The sequence below is a fragment of the Crotalus tigris genome, unplaced genomic scaffold (assembly GCF_016545835.1).
Source record: "Crotalus tigris isolate CLP2741 ecotype Arizona unplaced genomic scaffold, ASM1654583v1 scf7180000024401.5802323, whole genome shotgun sequence".
In the NCBI taxonomy this organism is placed as follows: Eukaryota; Metazoa; Chordata; class Lepidosauria; order Squamata; family Viperidae; genus Crotalus; species Crotalus tigris.
Window position 1 is genome coordinate 3,545,036 of NW_024100569.1, and position 14,688 is coordinate 3,559,723.

The window sequence follows — 14,688 nt, forward strand, 5'->3', positions numbered from 1 at the left end:
TTTTCAATCATCTAAATAAAATGAAATGACTATAATTTTTATGGAAAAGTTTTAAATGCTTATAATTGAACTAAACTGAAGATTTGTAACAATTTTTTCATTCATAATAAAAAAACTTTACTTTCTATTTTGGAAATATAGGAATATTTTAGTACTTTATAAAAGGATACTTTACCCTATTTTCCTAGGCCCAGTGAGAACTAATTTTGTCCCACTTGTAAGTGAAGCTAACATATCTTGCTTTGATGTATCTTCTAAGGTTTTTGGAGAATGATATTTGGATCTGCCTTCTAAGAGTTCAGAGGAAGAATCTTAAAATGAAAGAAACACATTATCTTAACAAAATTCCTACAAAAATTTAAGCCAATTTCACAAATGATACATATTCACTAAATCAAGCTGGGATCACTGAAGCCAAAAGCACTCACAATTTGATATGTTTTTATTAGGTCTAGATATAGACCTAATATACCATGTTTCTCTTTTATGTATATTGTAATACTCTGGCCAACTAACATAAATGAAAAAATAGGGGGTGAGGGGCGGGAAATACTCCCCATAAAATCCTTTCACCATATGCCTATCAATAGAAAGCCAGAGAGAGGGAGAGGGTAGGTAGGACTATATGCAGTAATAGGATACATTTTCCATAAAATTAATCCCAAACCATTTAAGCTTTAAACATTATTCACAGATATGTTATGTTAGGTAAGGTGACCAACCGTCCTCCTTTAGGGAGGACAGTCCTCCTTTTGTAAGTTCTGTCCTCCCTCGCAAAGGGTCCTCCCACATGTCCTCCTTTTCGATATTTGAAGATTAATCTGCAGGGCTTTTTTTTTCCTCATAGAACGCTCAGAACGGCATTCCGGCACCTTTTTTTGATGGTTTTTTTTCAACTTTTGCATGAGCTGTGCTACTCCCCCTATTGGCTTTCGAAAGCCAATAGGAATTGCTGCTGAACGCAATTTTATTTACAATATTTTTTCTTCAATTTATTTGTGTCCTCCTTTTCATTGTAAAAAAATTGGTCACCTTATGTTAGGCTCAAAAGTTTATCAGAAATCAAAGAGAAGTCAAGCATGCTTCATGTAACACAGGAAGAGTAGAATCATTGATAACTATCTATTTCTTGGTACCAATAGCTCCATGTGATTATTCTAATGCAGCCTTACTCAATCTGATGCCTTCCAGATACATTAGAGCTACACCTCGCAGAATTCCCAGTCACTTCCAATTGGGAATTATGGCCCCAAAACATCTTGAAGACATCAGATTGGGTAAGGGTACTGCAATATATGTAAGAAACTATATTGAATGGATAACCTTATAAAGTGCACCGTCTTTGGTAAAATCTTCCCTGGGAAGATGACATTAGAGTGTCTTACCATGTAAGACAGAAAGTAAGCTTATTCTTTACTAGGCCTGACTATATAATTTGTTTTGACTGGCAACAGTTTTCCAAGATGTTGTGAAATGCCTTCCCAGGGTCTGCATTTGCATTGTTATATAGTACTTGGCTTGAAGGACTTATTTTTACCAATAAGATGATGGGATAAGAGACTAGCATTCGTTGTAATGTATTGTACTGAAAATATATTTGGAATGCTCTAGATTAACTATGTTGCAAAAATGCAAAGATTAATTAAGAAAGCAGCAATACTTTAATCAGTTTGGGACAACTGTGGTCCTCCAAAGTTGCTCAACTACCAGTAGTCTCCCAATATGCAACTGCCCACTGGCCATACAAGCTGGAGCTGTTGGGAGCCTGTAGTTCAGCAATGCTCCCATATGTCTATTTGGAAGTACATATTTTGCTTTTCTGTTTTTTACCTGGAGCTTTGCGAAGAATAGACTGCCGAACAATATCAGTTCCAAGGAGCTTGGACTGCTTGAAGCGTTTTGCTCTCTCTTCAAAGAACCATTCACCTGTTACTACCCTAAGTTGCCTGTATTAAAAAATGAAAACACTGAAGTCACTCTAACCATTAGTTGGTATTAACAGAATAACAGAATTGGAAGGGACCTTGGAAGTCTTCTAGTCCAACCTCCTCCTTGAGCAGGAGAACTTATACCATTTCAGACAAGGGACTGTCCAGTCTCTTCTTAAAGCCTCCGGTGATGGAGCACCCACAACTTCTGAAGCCAAGCCATTCCACTGATTAACTGTTCTCACAGTTAGAATAGCCACTTAGTCCTCTGCTTACCTCATCCATCCAAGATATTTGTGAGTATTGCTTTAGAAATTACTAAGACGAAAAACCCCTCCCCACGCCTATGTAAATACAAGAGAATGAACTGGAAACAATACACCAAACAATTGTGCCATTATTTACACTAAGCTACAATGTTTCATCAAGTCCACTTTAAGATGTCATTAATACATTATAATGCAAATATATGCAATTAAAACTTAGAGTAAACAAAGGATGTAGGAGAAGAGCAGACAGAGCTGGGGGGTAGAGTTAAACAGGCTATTATCTTAGAGTCCTTATGCTGCTACAAACGATCCAAGTCTAGCTCTCCTTGAATTCCTTTGACCCTTATGTAGTGCCAATTTAGTGCTGACTGTTAGTTGACTAAATTCTTGTATATTGGCTTCAATAAATCTTCTATGCTGCAACTTAAGGTATGGTCCTCTTCCTTTGCATCTGACAAAGAATGAAAGCTTAATACTTCAGTTCTTTGTTCTAAATATATCTCATCCAATGACTCCCCTCTGCTAGGCTTCCAAAAAAGTATATCTTAAGATTGAAAAGAGATAAAAACAAAAATAAACAAAAGTTTAGCTCTACAATTGTAACCCAACAGCATGATGCTCATACCAAACAAAATTTTGCTGGCATGTTTCAAATACAAGGGTAGTCACCAGCACGAAGAGCTTTAGAAGAATCTCTCAGATGTATATCAGTTCCTCATCTGTTGCCTGAATTATGAAGGCCCATGGCCATAGTACTAGTTCTAGGTTTTAGAGATTCTTGGGAAGATAACACTTTCCTCTCTCTTGCATCTATGTCCTTTGCTTATTTTTTCTACCCTAAGGAAGTGTACAGGACAAATGTCAGGTGCAAGGAATCAGAACAAGACTATGAGCTGATCAGAGTTGCTTCTTTATTGTTGCCTTCCTATTTATAACAATCTCACCAGACTGCCTGCATTCTCTTGGAAACAGCCAGATAAAGGCTTCAGGAATTCTCAGAGATCAGGTCTCTGTCACTTCCTTTCCTGCAAGAACTCCAAGCCCACCAGTCTTTTCCTTTCTTCCCCCACTCTAGTTGGAGATTTCAAGTTACACCAAGTTATTCCCTCATCTTCTCTCTTGAATCATAGCATGCATTTTCAGAAAAGCAAGGCAGCAGAATAAATAGCAAGGAGCAGTAGCAACAGAGCCAGGAGGCTGTGCCCACTGATGCCAAGGTTTGGGCTGAGCCCCACTAGGCAACAATTGCTTTCTATGGATTTTATTTATCAAAACAAATATCTTACTGTGAAAGGACCTTAGGGTCTCTCTTCTATTAGAGAGCTAAAAGAAATCAGAGGTTCATAATACCAAGATGTCAAGCAATAAAGTTTTGGGGTCATGAATATAAACAAACTAAGGTTTCAAATGGGTTATTTAAGGTAAATTGATATGAAGATGAAGTAGTTAATCAAATTTTTGATTGCAAGGAGTCCTGTCAGTCTGAACAAGTAGCCAAATAAAACCATTAAAATTAAACTGTTGCATTCAGGGTTCTTGTAAAGTTCATCACACACTGTTATTAAAAGATTCTTATGAAGCTGAAAATTAGTCTCCGAGTAGAAGGCGGCAATTTTTTCCTGTTGATTGCTGCAAGTCAGCTAATGAATGAGTGGCAATTTTTTCTTTTAAACCTTCCCTTCCTTCCTCCCATGAACCAGCTGTAAAAGAAGGGAGCTGTTTCCAGAGATCTGATCCCTTACAGTGGGTTTTTGGAATTAGACTAAGAACCACAAGTGACCCAAAGAAATAAAAAGCAGTGGGTTATGGTCAGAGCCATCATGTTGACTTTATCAGCCTCTGGTGGATGACTACCCTGAAATCATCAACTGGCCATTCTTGATTTAAGAAGGATCCCTTCAAGAAAACACCGGAGCAGGGAGATTAATATTTGTGACTATGATTACTGTAAAACAGACATGTCAAACACAAGGCCCGGGGGCCAGATGTGGTCCGCGAAGTGGTTTCATGTGGCCTGCGAAGCCATCCTGGAAACAGTGAGGGAACGGCCCCCACTGCCTTAGCCCTGGCCCAGGCTGGCCGGGAGCCAATGTACAATTTTATGGTGGCCATCTATGCTGAAATGCATTCAGACTTAGCTCCAAAGGCCATCTGGAAACAGCAAGGAACCAGCCCCTGCCGCATCGGCCCCACCCCCTGGATGCATGATGGGGAGGTGTCACCCTTTGTGAGGAATGAAGAAATACACCATCACCCAGAAGTGGCCAGAAAATGGCCCTTGCCTACTTCACATATCCAGCTTGATATGTGGGGAGGGGTTTCAGCAGGCAGCGGGGTGCTGTCCTCAAAGTGCCGAGAGGCTGAGCTGGGCAGTGCAAATCCAAAAAGAAACGCAAGACCGCCCAGGTTTCAGCAGGCAGCAAGGTGCGAAGCTGGTGACCTTTGCACCGCCTGGCTCAACCTCTCGGCACTGTGAGGAGAGCGCCCCACTGCCTACCGAAACCGGGCAGGCTGAGAGCTGGGCAGCATTGTGCAGGTAACGTTGACTTTCACGCTGCTCATGGCATCCCCTCCCCCCAGAGCCCACCAAGCCAGATATGTGAGGGCCATGTGCTGGCCACTTCTAGGCGATGGTGCATTTCTTCATTCCTCATGAAGGGTGACACCTCCCCAGCTGTGTTTCTTCCCTGTTTTTCTCCCTCCCTCATCTCAACTATTTTCCCACCACTCTGTACTTAGGAAGGAAGGAAGGAAAGAAAGAAAGAAGGAAAGGAGAGGGAGGGTCTGAGGGAAGTCCTGCCTTAGTCCTGCCCTGCTGCCCTTTCACCATCCCCTTGCCCCCTCCTCCTGGCCTATCCTGGGGGTCTCCCATCCTATTGCTAAGGAAACTTTGGATACAAAGCCGGGTCTCCTCTCATGCAGAGGGAATGGGCCTCCCTCTGACTTTGCCCTCGTACCCATCATGAGCAACCTGGGTAAGGAGAGCAAGCACAGCAGCAGCAGCCTTGAGGAGGAGGTAAGTGCAGCTGGGTGCCCCATTGGGGAAGTGGGGCTGGGCTTGGTGCCACGGGTGCTTGAGGGCCAGGCTGGACATTTGACCTCTGCTGTCCAGGGCTCCGGGCAATCCGCATCACCATTAAGCCCCGCCCGCATGGCCTGAGAGGAATAGTGAGACTTCTCCAATGGACCATGCCTTGGCACTTGCCCTGGTCCCACCCCCTTCTGCCAGAGATTCTCAGATCTGTCCCACTCCTGCCCAGGCCCCCACAGGCATCCTTGACATGAATGATGTACAGCTGGCCACGCCCACCCAGTAGACCACACCCCCTCCATCCACACCTACCCAGTAGGCTGCACCCACCCTGGCCACACCCACCCACCCACCCCAAGGACAACCACAATGCTGATGCGGCCCTCAATGAAATTGAGTTTGATACCCCTGCTATAAAGCATGTAACATATATCTTGAATCATGACTAATCCATCCAAGCTGCTGCCTACTCAAATATTTCTCATGCATTTTTATGGAACAAGGAAACCCTCTGGCATAATTAGGTTTATTTACTAAATAGGGAGAGGCATGTTAAAAGCTAGAGTTTCAATATGTTTGCATACAAAGTAAAAATGAACCCTTAACCTGTTTATTTATAGCAATAAACAAGGCAGACTTAATAAAGATCTTAATCTAGAAATCTCTTATAGCTGTAGGATAAAAATAACTGGAATCATTGTGATACTCAAACTTTGGTATTTTCACTTAACCTGCTATTGCTGAAAGCTTAAACTAAATGAAGGGAGTTTTATTTGACTAAGCTAGCATTTTAGGACCATGCAAAGCCTCTGACAGGCACTTCCCCTTCTGTTAGTTCCTGAAACAATGGTGGCGCAGTAGTTAGAATGCAGTATTGCAGGCTAATTCTGTAGACTGCCAGCTGTTCGATTCTCACCGGCTTGAGGTTGACTCAGCTTTCCATCCTTCCGAGGTCAATAAAATGAGGAGCCAAATTGTTGGGGGTAATATGCTGACTCTGTAAACCTCTTAGAGAGCTGTTAAGCCCTATGCATAGGTATATAAGTCTAAGTGCTGTTAATTTTGCTCAAAAAATGAAGCAGCTGCTTTGGAAAATATCCCTGATTCTTTGCAGGTGCATGAAGAGACATTTCTTTGGAACTGCCCTGCGTACGTATGGATGGACCTCTGCAAGGGCAACAATCTTGAAAGAAGCCACAAGAGCCTTTCCAAGGACACAGATTCTTTCACACTTCAAAGACAGATGCATTGTTTGCATTGACATGCTTTGCATAACTGAACTGGGCCTACCCCAACTGTGCACAAAACAGGGATGAATGCACTTTAAAGGGGGCCCTCCACATATTACCAGATTTGGGCTTGACCTCTTGGTCACTGAGTGAGGTGGTTGTTAAGTGAGGAGCCACATGAATGTCCGCAATCCCAGCTTTCCCAGCTGCAGTTATTAAGTGACTGTGCAGGTTGTTAAATGGCCTATTAGAAAGAAGTCTTCTGAATCTTCCAGTGAGGAGGGGAAATCCTGGTGAGTGCCAGCATTCTGAAAGGCTCAGAATCTTGACATTCACTAGCATTTTTGCCACGTTTCAGGTCTGTTCCTCCAGTACATGGGAGGATTTCCCCTCCCTGCACGAAAGGGAAGGAAAATCCCTCAGTGTACCGGGGAAATGAATATCAAATCCAATGTCACCTCTGCTTGCAACCTTCTCCATTGGCTTTCTGGGAAAGCCATAAAAGAAAATCCACAAATGGCAATCACATGATCCCAAGGCACTTGGCAACCAATTGTAAATCGAAACAGGTTATCGGCGCAGGAAATGTGATCATGTGATTAAGGGGTCAGCACTACAGTTTACAATGGCCAGAAGTCCTTTATTGGCCCCTAAATCACTTGTTCCGAGGCTGTTGTGATGGGTGAAATGTCATTCAAACGCTGGTTGTAAGTCAAGGACAACATGTATTTTGACTCAGTCTTGCTATATCAACAAACACCTAAGTGAAATTAGTTTGTTAGGATGCTGTAGAAGGATGTCAAAATTGTCTACCCTAAAGATCTCTCTTATCTGAGCAAATATGGAGAGGATAGGCCCTAGAATATGCTGTGTTAGTTTCTGCATCGTTCTGAGTTTCTGTTGCTAGGATCACACGAGCAGTTAAAGATCTCAGTGAAGACACTGAAAACAACAAAGCAATGAGCACTAGACATTTCAAGAATGGAGATTTTAATACCAGCAACTTTAATTACCCTGACATAATTTGTTATACTTCAGCTATATTTAAAAATTAAAATGTATTGCAATTACCTTACTACATTAAAAACTTGGCAGTATTTTTTCATTTTGAAAATTCATAGGTAATATCTTGAGGCAGAACCATGTCCTTCCCTCTTATAATTTTAACATCACTTCTTTGTAGAATATGGTTAACTGAGAGGTGTCATTGGTCTAAGTCACTCAATAAGCTTCCATGGCTGAGTATGAATTTGTGTTTTCTCAGTGAACCTCCTTCCCAAAGTTAAGAAAGCTTCATATGAGAATTTACTAAAATGTCTTTTGCATGTACGTTATAAGTGAGACTTGATCTTTGATAATATGCTACACTGTTTCTTTTGTCATTCTCTTCATGTTCTATTAAAAGATGTTTAGAAGTTCCATTGTTTTATATTTAAATATACAATAATGCTAATAATACGTAGTAACATCAAAACTTAATTTTATTTCTGCACACTCCAGAATTTGAGAAGCTTTTTATTCTGGAGATCTGCTACACCAACCATTCACATGTCATCTAAACACATTAAGAATGCTTGACATGCTTTTCTTTTCTTTTAACCATTTTCCTGGTGCGGGGAACCATTATGCTATTGTACAAGGTATTCTTACAGATCACCAAATGTTCTCAGTATTACCACTGCAGTCTGTAAGAGGTTCTGAGTCATCACACCCACAACAGTCCTTGAGTCCTTAAAGCAAGGTAATGTTTATTAATACCTCCCTGGACATTTTTCACTTCAGTGCCCTGTTAACAGGAAATGGCTGACCTTGGATGAATGTCTTGGTTCAACAAATTAAGCCCCAAAGGTCCTTACTTTTCCTACCATCCCTAGCCTATTGATAATTATATTTTTTGGCAAAAGTAAGAGATCAGGAAAATGAATCTGATATTAGAAAACAAGACTTACGCAATTTTATCACACACTGTGCACTTCCAACTGCTGTCAGTTGCTAAAACACGACACTTGTTACAAACTCTCAGGCCACATATTTGGCAGTGGTCACCTCTGTCAAAAATTAAGCCCAAATTTTTCTGACAACGAGTGCAGACCCTGATGTTATCTTGTTGGTGATGTCGTCCACCTTTACGTTTCACTTCCAATAACTCGTTCTTTAGTTTTCTAGAAAAGAAAAGAAAAATCCAGAAGGTTCACAAAAATATCTTGAAATATATGAATTTGCTGTTTCGTTAATAGTCAAAAGGTTTGTGCAAGAGACAATTTGAGACAAGCATCAAAAACTGATGTGTATCTATTAATGAGGCATCCCAATATTTTTTCATAATTGTAATATTATAGTACATGAAACAAGCCTGATAAGATAAATGAAGTGCCTGATTGCATTTTGTATACTAATCACCTTCTCCATCTTAAAACTGAAGGGCAAAGAGGATGGGGTTAATACATTGAGGACCATCTTAGTTTAAAATATTTTTAACCCTTTGCTCCCAGAGAGCATAAAATATTCATAGGGTGATTTTCTACAGAGCAATCTTGCAATCAAAAGGAAAGATACGTAAATCCCAATACAAAATCCATCTAGTTGGCAGGACTTCTGGGAAATGAAATGCCGGTATACCCGCATAAGGTGTGGGACTGGTAGTGAGAAGACCCATCTTCTAGTTCATGGTCAATCATGGAAGTTTTCTGGGTCACTTTGGCCCATTTTCTCAGCCCAACATATCTGTTGCACACGAAAATAAGAAAGAGGTGCTCCATATATGCTACCTGAGCTCCTGAGTTAAAGTTGGGATGTGTGTGTGTGCTGTCGGTTCAATGTCAACTCCTGGTACTAGTGTCTGCCATTTTCTTGGGGGCATTTTCAGAAGTGGTTTGCCATGGCCTTCTTCAATGGGGTGTGAGAGAGTACAGGCAGTCCTCAACTTACATCCACAATTGAGCTCAAAATGTTAAGTGAAACATTTAAGTGAATTTTGCCCTATTTTGCCACCTTTTGTGCCACAGTTGTTAAGTGGATCACTGCAATTGTTAAATTAGTGAATCTGACTTCCCCTTACAAGACTTTCTTGCTTCTAAGAAGGTCACAAAGGGTGATCACATGACCCTGGGATACTGCAATCTTCATAAATATGAGTCAGTTGCCAAGTGTCTGAATTTTGATCATGTGACCATAGAGACAGTGCAACGGTCGTAAGTATGAAAATCATCTTGTCATTTTTTTCAGCACAATTTTGAACTGTAACTACATGAGTTGTTGTAAGTCGAGGACTACCTGGAACTGGCCCAAGTCACCTGGCTGGTGTTGTGCCTATGGCAAGAGTAAAACTCTTGTTCTCCTGGTCTCTAGCCTGGTGCCTTAACCATTATAACTGGCTCTTACAAGTAAGATAGGCTGTCCAAATGAAAGAGCAGGCCAGGACTGGTGACAGTTTCAGTCCAGACTGTTTGTTCTGTCATGGGTACTATAAAATATTTTATCCATTATAAAACAAGCTCTGCTCAAAAGTAGTTATAGGCAAAGAGATGAAGCAAATGGATGTGGAGTGTGAAATCATATTAACATGGCTGGGACATGTATCATAATTTGATTGCCTTACAGCAACAGACAAAGCTTTGTTCAATTTGGGTCAACAATTCAAGTGTGATACATTAATGTTTCATTGCATTAGATCAGTGGTTCTCAACCTTTTTAATGCTGCGACCCCCAACCGGTCGTAAGTTGAGGACTACTCAACTGGTGCAGCACCGTTTGCAGAATGGGACTTTTGGCGGGCTCAGCAGGGCAGAGACAGCCTGGACAATTCCTATTGGCTTTTGAAAGCCAATAGAATTAGACTCTATTCAAGAGAGTCTATTCTATTGGCTTTCAAAAGCCAATAGAATAAAAGGGAGTAGCACAGCTAAGGAAAAGGGGGAAAAAATGGCGGACTGCGTTGTTTGGCGACCCCCGTGAAATGGTCGTTCGACCCCAAATGGGGTCCCGACCCACAGGTTGAGAACCACTGCATTAGATGGAGCTCACTCCTGAATCCCACATTGCAATTTTAGCAAACAGCCTGATATTCTGTCTCCACAAGGCAATTATGCAGATCCTGCAGAGATGCAGTTGTTAAGCATATACAGTAATTTGTGCCTCATTTATACAGCATGATATGCATTTGCTCCAGAAAAGAAAGATACAGAAGATTAAACCTATTATGAGCTATACAAAGGCATCACATTTGCTCCAAAAAAGATAAGGAAACCTTCAGAAGAATAATGCTAAAATACCCATTCTGCTATTTTTTGGCACCATCTCTTTCAAGTCAATACTGTTTTACATTTTCGATCCATCTAATCCAACTCTGACATACTAGCTTGGCACTAGCTACAAAAGTCATCTTTTTGTCCTCTAACATTTGTATTGACACTGATAAGGCACTCTGAGTCACACATACATTCATATGTTAAAGCCTAATTCACTTGACAAATACTGCATTAGTGCAGGAACAAGAAACTGCTTTAATAATATTTTTTTGCTAGCTAGTAGCTAGCAGCTTCCATAACTAATCAAAATGTCACCAAAATGATGATAGAGATGATGACTACATCATGCAAATGCTACCAATACTGTTGTATCCCAACTTTTGACATAAGTATTTGCATGATAACATTAATGTCCAAATTTTCTTATTTCTCCCCACTCCCAGCCCCATGCAGATCCCCATCCTAAGGGGCAGAGCAGAGACATTGTGCAAGTAAGCATGAATAATCTGGGGGAAGAGCAGATGTCTTAAAGAATATAACTTTAAGCAGTAGCCCATCATCAATTCACTTTTTCCACATTACAGTACAACATTGGTTCTCAACGTTTTCTTTGCCCATGGATCCCCTTTAAATACCTTTTGTGGCCACAGACCAAGGCCACGGACCCCAAGACCTATCTCAAGATTTAAATCATAACATTTCTTCAAGCCTTCACAAACTTCCTGTGACAACGGACCATGAACCACAGGTTGAGAACCACTGCAATACAACATAATTCAGAAGTGAATGGCAAACTGGAAATTTCAAATAAAATAAAATGCTCCCATGTCTCTCATACCGTTTTGACTTCCATAAACTGCAAGTATATGTAAATAGCAGGCAAAATGACAGTTTGATAAAACAAAGATCTCAGGAGGAACTGAGGTTCACCAATGTAAAGTCTGGATTAATAATAATTAATAACTCATTAATATCCCAAGGAAATAATGGCTACAATTTTAATTTGGTCAACATCCCAACATGGAACAGGTTCTGGTACTCCCAAGGAGAACTATTAATTCACATTAATCCAGTTAGACCATTAATCCACATGTGATATAGTAACTATCAGCAACTCTCAGGGATTGCAAAACAAGACAGTTTCTCAGGCCAATATGAAGATGTCAGAGGCTGCAATTTGACTGTTAATATGCAAAACACATATGCTACCATTTAGCAATGATTATGCCCTGAATCAAATTATTTGATTAACCGATGTCATTAGTCTGGAGCTGCTGTTTCAAACCTCTGCTCAAATATGCTTCTCCTTTATTCTTCACTATGCAGCATAATTTATTAAATAAAAGACAGGCAGCTCTTCCAACGCTTCACCTCTGTTTTCTGCAAAAATACTACTTTCTCTATCGAACTGAAGGACCACCAGTGGAAATATAGGGCTATTAATTTTCAGAAAAATATATTGAAGTGGTCTAAAAACATCCAAATCCAACTATTTCATTTAACTTAAGCACTGTAGGTCTGACCTTGGCCAGGATATGAATAAAAAGAACTCTCCAATAATCTTAAGAATTGAAGAAAAGAAGAATAGAGATGAGATGAACTCTGGTACTGCTTTAGTTCATTATAAATTCTTGCAGCTGTGTTTTGCAACTCCCTCTGGTATCTTCAAAACTGAATCATTTGATGATTGTCACAATATACTCTGATTTCAGAACTGAAGTAATTAAGAGTTTCTGGAGAACATGCAGTAGAGGAGGCAAAGGAATAAGCTGAACTTCATTTACTTTCAATCCAATTTCTAAACAAATACTGTCTCTTGTACAATAATGCCAAATAGAATTTTCTACATCAGAACAAACTCAATAGCAACATAGTTATATACATGGAGAATAAGAACAGTTTTTGTCAAAAAGTGGGTTTTTAAAGGTAAAAATCTAAGTGCATAGATGCTCAATTAAAATACTGTAGATTAGACACTTGGCCTTCTTTCCTTTGAAATCAGTGAGTCTAATGCTTAAAAGACAGACATTTTCATTTATTTGAGCTAATATGTGAACTTTAGAATAAGATTGCTTGGACTATAAAAGACAACTTTAATTCAAATATTATGAACAAGGTACATAGGATGAAAATAATGCATTTTACAGCTCTATTAATCCATCAATGGATCTGGAATAATTACACTATTAATATATTACCATTCCAGGGAAAAAAAACAGAGTTAAGATTATACAATATGTACGAGAAAGAGGAGGACTTAAGATACCTAATTTGAAACTGTACTATGATGCTGTGGCTTTAACATTGGTTAGTAATTGGATTAACTTAACAAATCAAAATATACTTTCTTTGGAGGGATGGGATTTATTATATGGATGGCATGCATATTTAATTTATAACAAGAAAGTAGATAGGGCTTTTAAATCTCATATTTTAAGAATTGCTTTACTGCGTGTCTGGAAGAAATATTATTATAGATTAAATTATAAAACACCAATTTGGGGGATTCCTGGACATGCAGTAGAGGGGATATGGAAAGGTGTGAAGTTGGATAGGATTTCTTATAATCAATTGTTTAAATTGGAAGGGAAGGATTGGCAATTAAAATCGCTAGATGAATTAAGGCAAGAAAATATTGTTTACTCTTGGTTTCAGTATAGGCAATTGTTAGATAGATGGAGCTTAGACCAAAAGGTTGGTATTACTTTAGAAGATGAGAATTTGATAAGACAAATTAGAGATCAAAGTCGAGCTCATATAAGGAGAGTTTATAATGTATTAGTGGAACTGGATTCAGAGACAGGATTAGTCAAAGATTGTATGATAAAATGGGCCCAAAATTTTCAAGAGCCGATTTTATTAGATACATGGGAGGCAATTTGGGTTGGGAATGTGAAGTTTACTCAGGCTCAAAATTTAAGAGAAAATTTTTATAAAATGTTTTATAGGTGGCATTTGGATCCCCAAAAATTGTCTCACATGTATTCTAATTTACAGCCTAAGTGTTGGAGATGTGGTTGCTTGGATGCAACCTATTATCGTATTTGGTGGATGTGTAGAAACATAAAAGCTTTTTGGATTAAGATTTGGTGAACATTCAAAAGATTTTTAAGAGAAAGATAAAGTTTACACCACAATTATTTTTGTTAGGTATTATTGAAGATTGTGATGTTAAAGAAACTATTTTAATGTTGAATCTTATTACGGCTGCAAGGTTATTGATTGGGCAATATTGGAGGAAAGATTCTTTGCCCACTATAGAAGAATGGTCACTTAAAGTTTCTAATTTAGCAGAAATGGCTAAAATTTCTGCTTATTTGAAGGATCATTCACAAGAAAGATACATCTTGGTGTGGAGAAGATAGATAAATTATGTACAGAATAAATATGGGATTAGAAAGTATCATAGTTTAATGTGGGAATTGTTTATATTGTTATTTTTGTTTTTCTTTGAATTTTTTTTTGTATTTGAGTTAAAGTATGTTAGGGATTTGGTTATTGGTATAGTTGAATAAGCTTAGTTAGAGTTTGTTTGCTTATTTGTAACCTTGTAATCAGCTCTGGAAAGTGAGGGGGGGCTTAGGGTAGGGTGGAGGGGAGGGAGGAGGGATATTGTATTGTAATAATTTGTATAAAACTTTTCAATAAAAAAATATATATATTATCATTCCAATATATTATGTGTACATTATCCTAGGCTAGGAATATAACCAATTATCCTCACTACATTATAACATATTGGCAACACTCAAACTGAAACAATAAAATGGCAGTTTAAAACAGAAAGCCAAATTCTGAACAGTTTTATATAAGTAACTGTGAGAACAATGATTTTGTTACCTAAGTGTCCATGAGATATGTACAGGAGAGACATCCTGTACAGAGAATTTTGCAAAGAGACTACTATAACAAAAAAATTTTCCCTTCTGGATTTACAAAAGAAGCTTGTTAAATTTTTTATGAATTCTGTGTGATGAGACAAAG

At 39.1% G+C, this 14,688-nt stretch overlaps 1 protein-coding gene across 3 annotated transcripts in view; it reads right to left on the reverse strand.

The window, feature by feature from the left end:
• The window catches only part of LOC120301875 (synaptotagmin-like protein 5), a 59,448-nt gene that overhangs the window by 21,024 nt on the left and 23,736 nt on the right, over positions 1-14,688 (reverse strand). For all 3 annotated transcript variants that reach the window (XM_039329604.1, XM_039329606.1, XM_039329605.1), the window contains exons 3-5: positions 8,407-8,619; positions 1,831-1,946; positions 176-311 (exon numbers count right to left, since the gene is read on the reverse strand). In XM_039329604.1, coding sequence (XP_039185538.1) covers positions 176-311; positions 1,831-1,946; positions 8,407-8,619 — 465 coding nt within the window. The remainder of the gene's footprint in view (positions 1-175; positions 312-1,830; positions 1,947-8,406; positions 8,620-14,688) is intronic.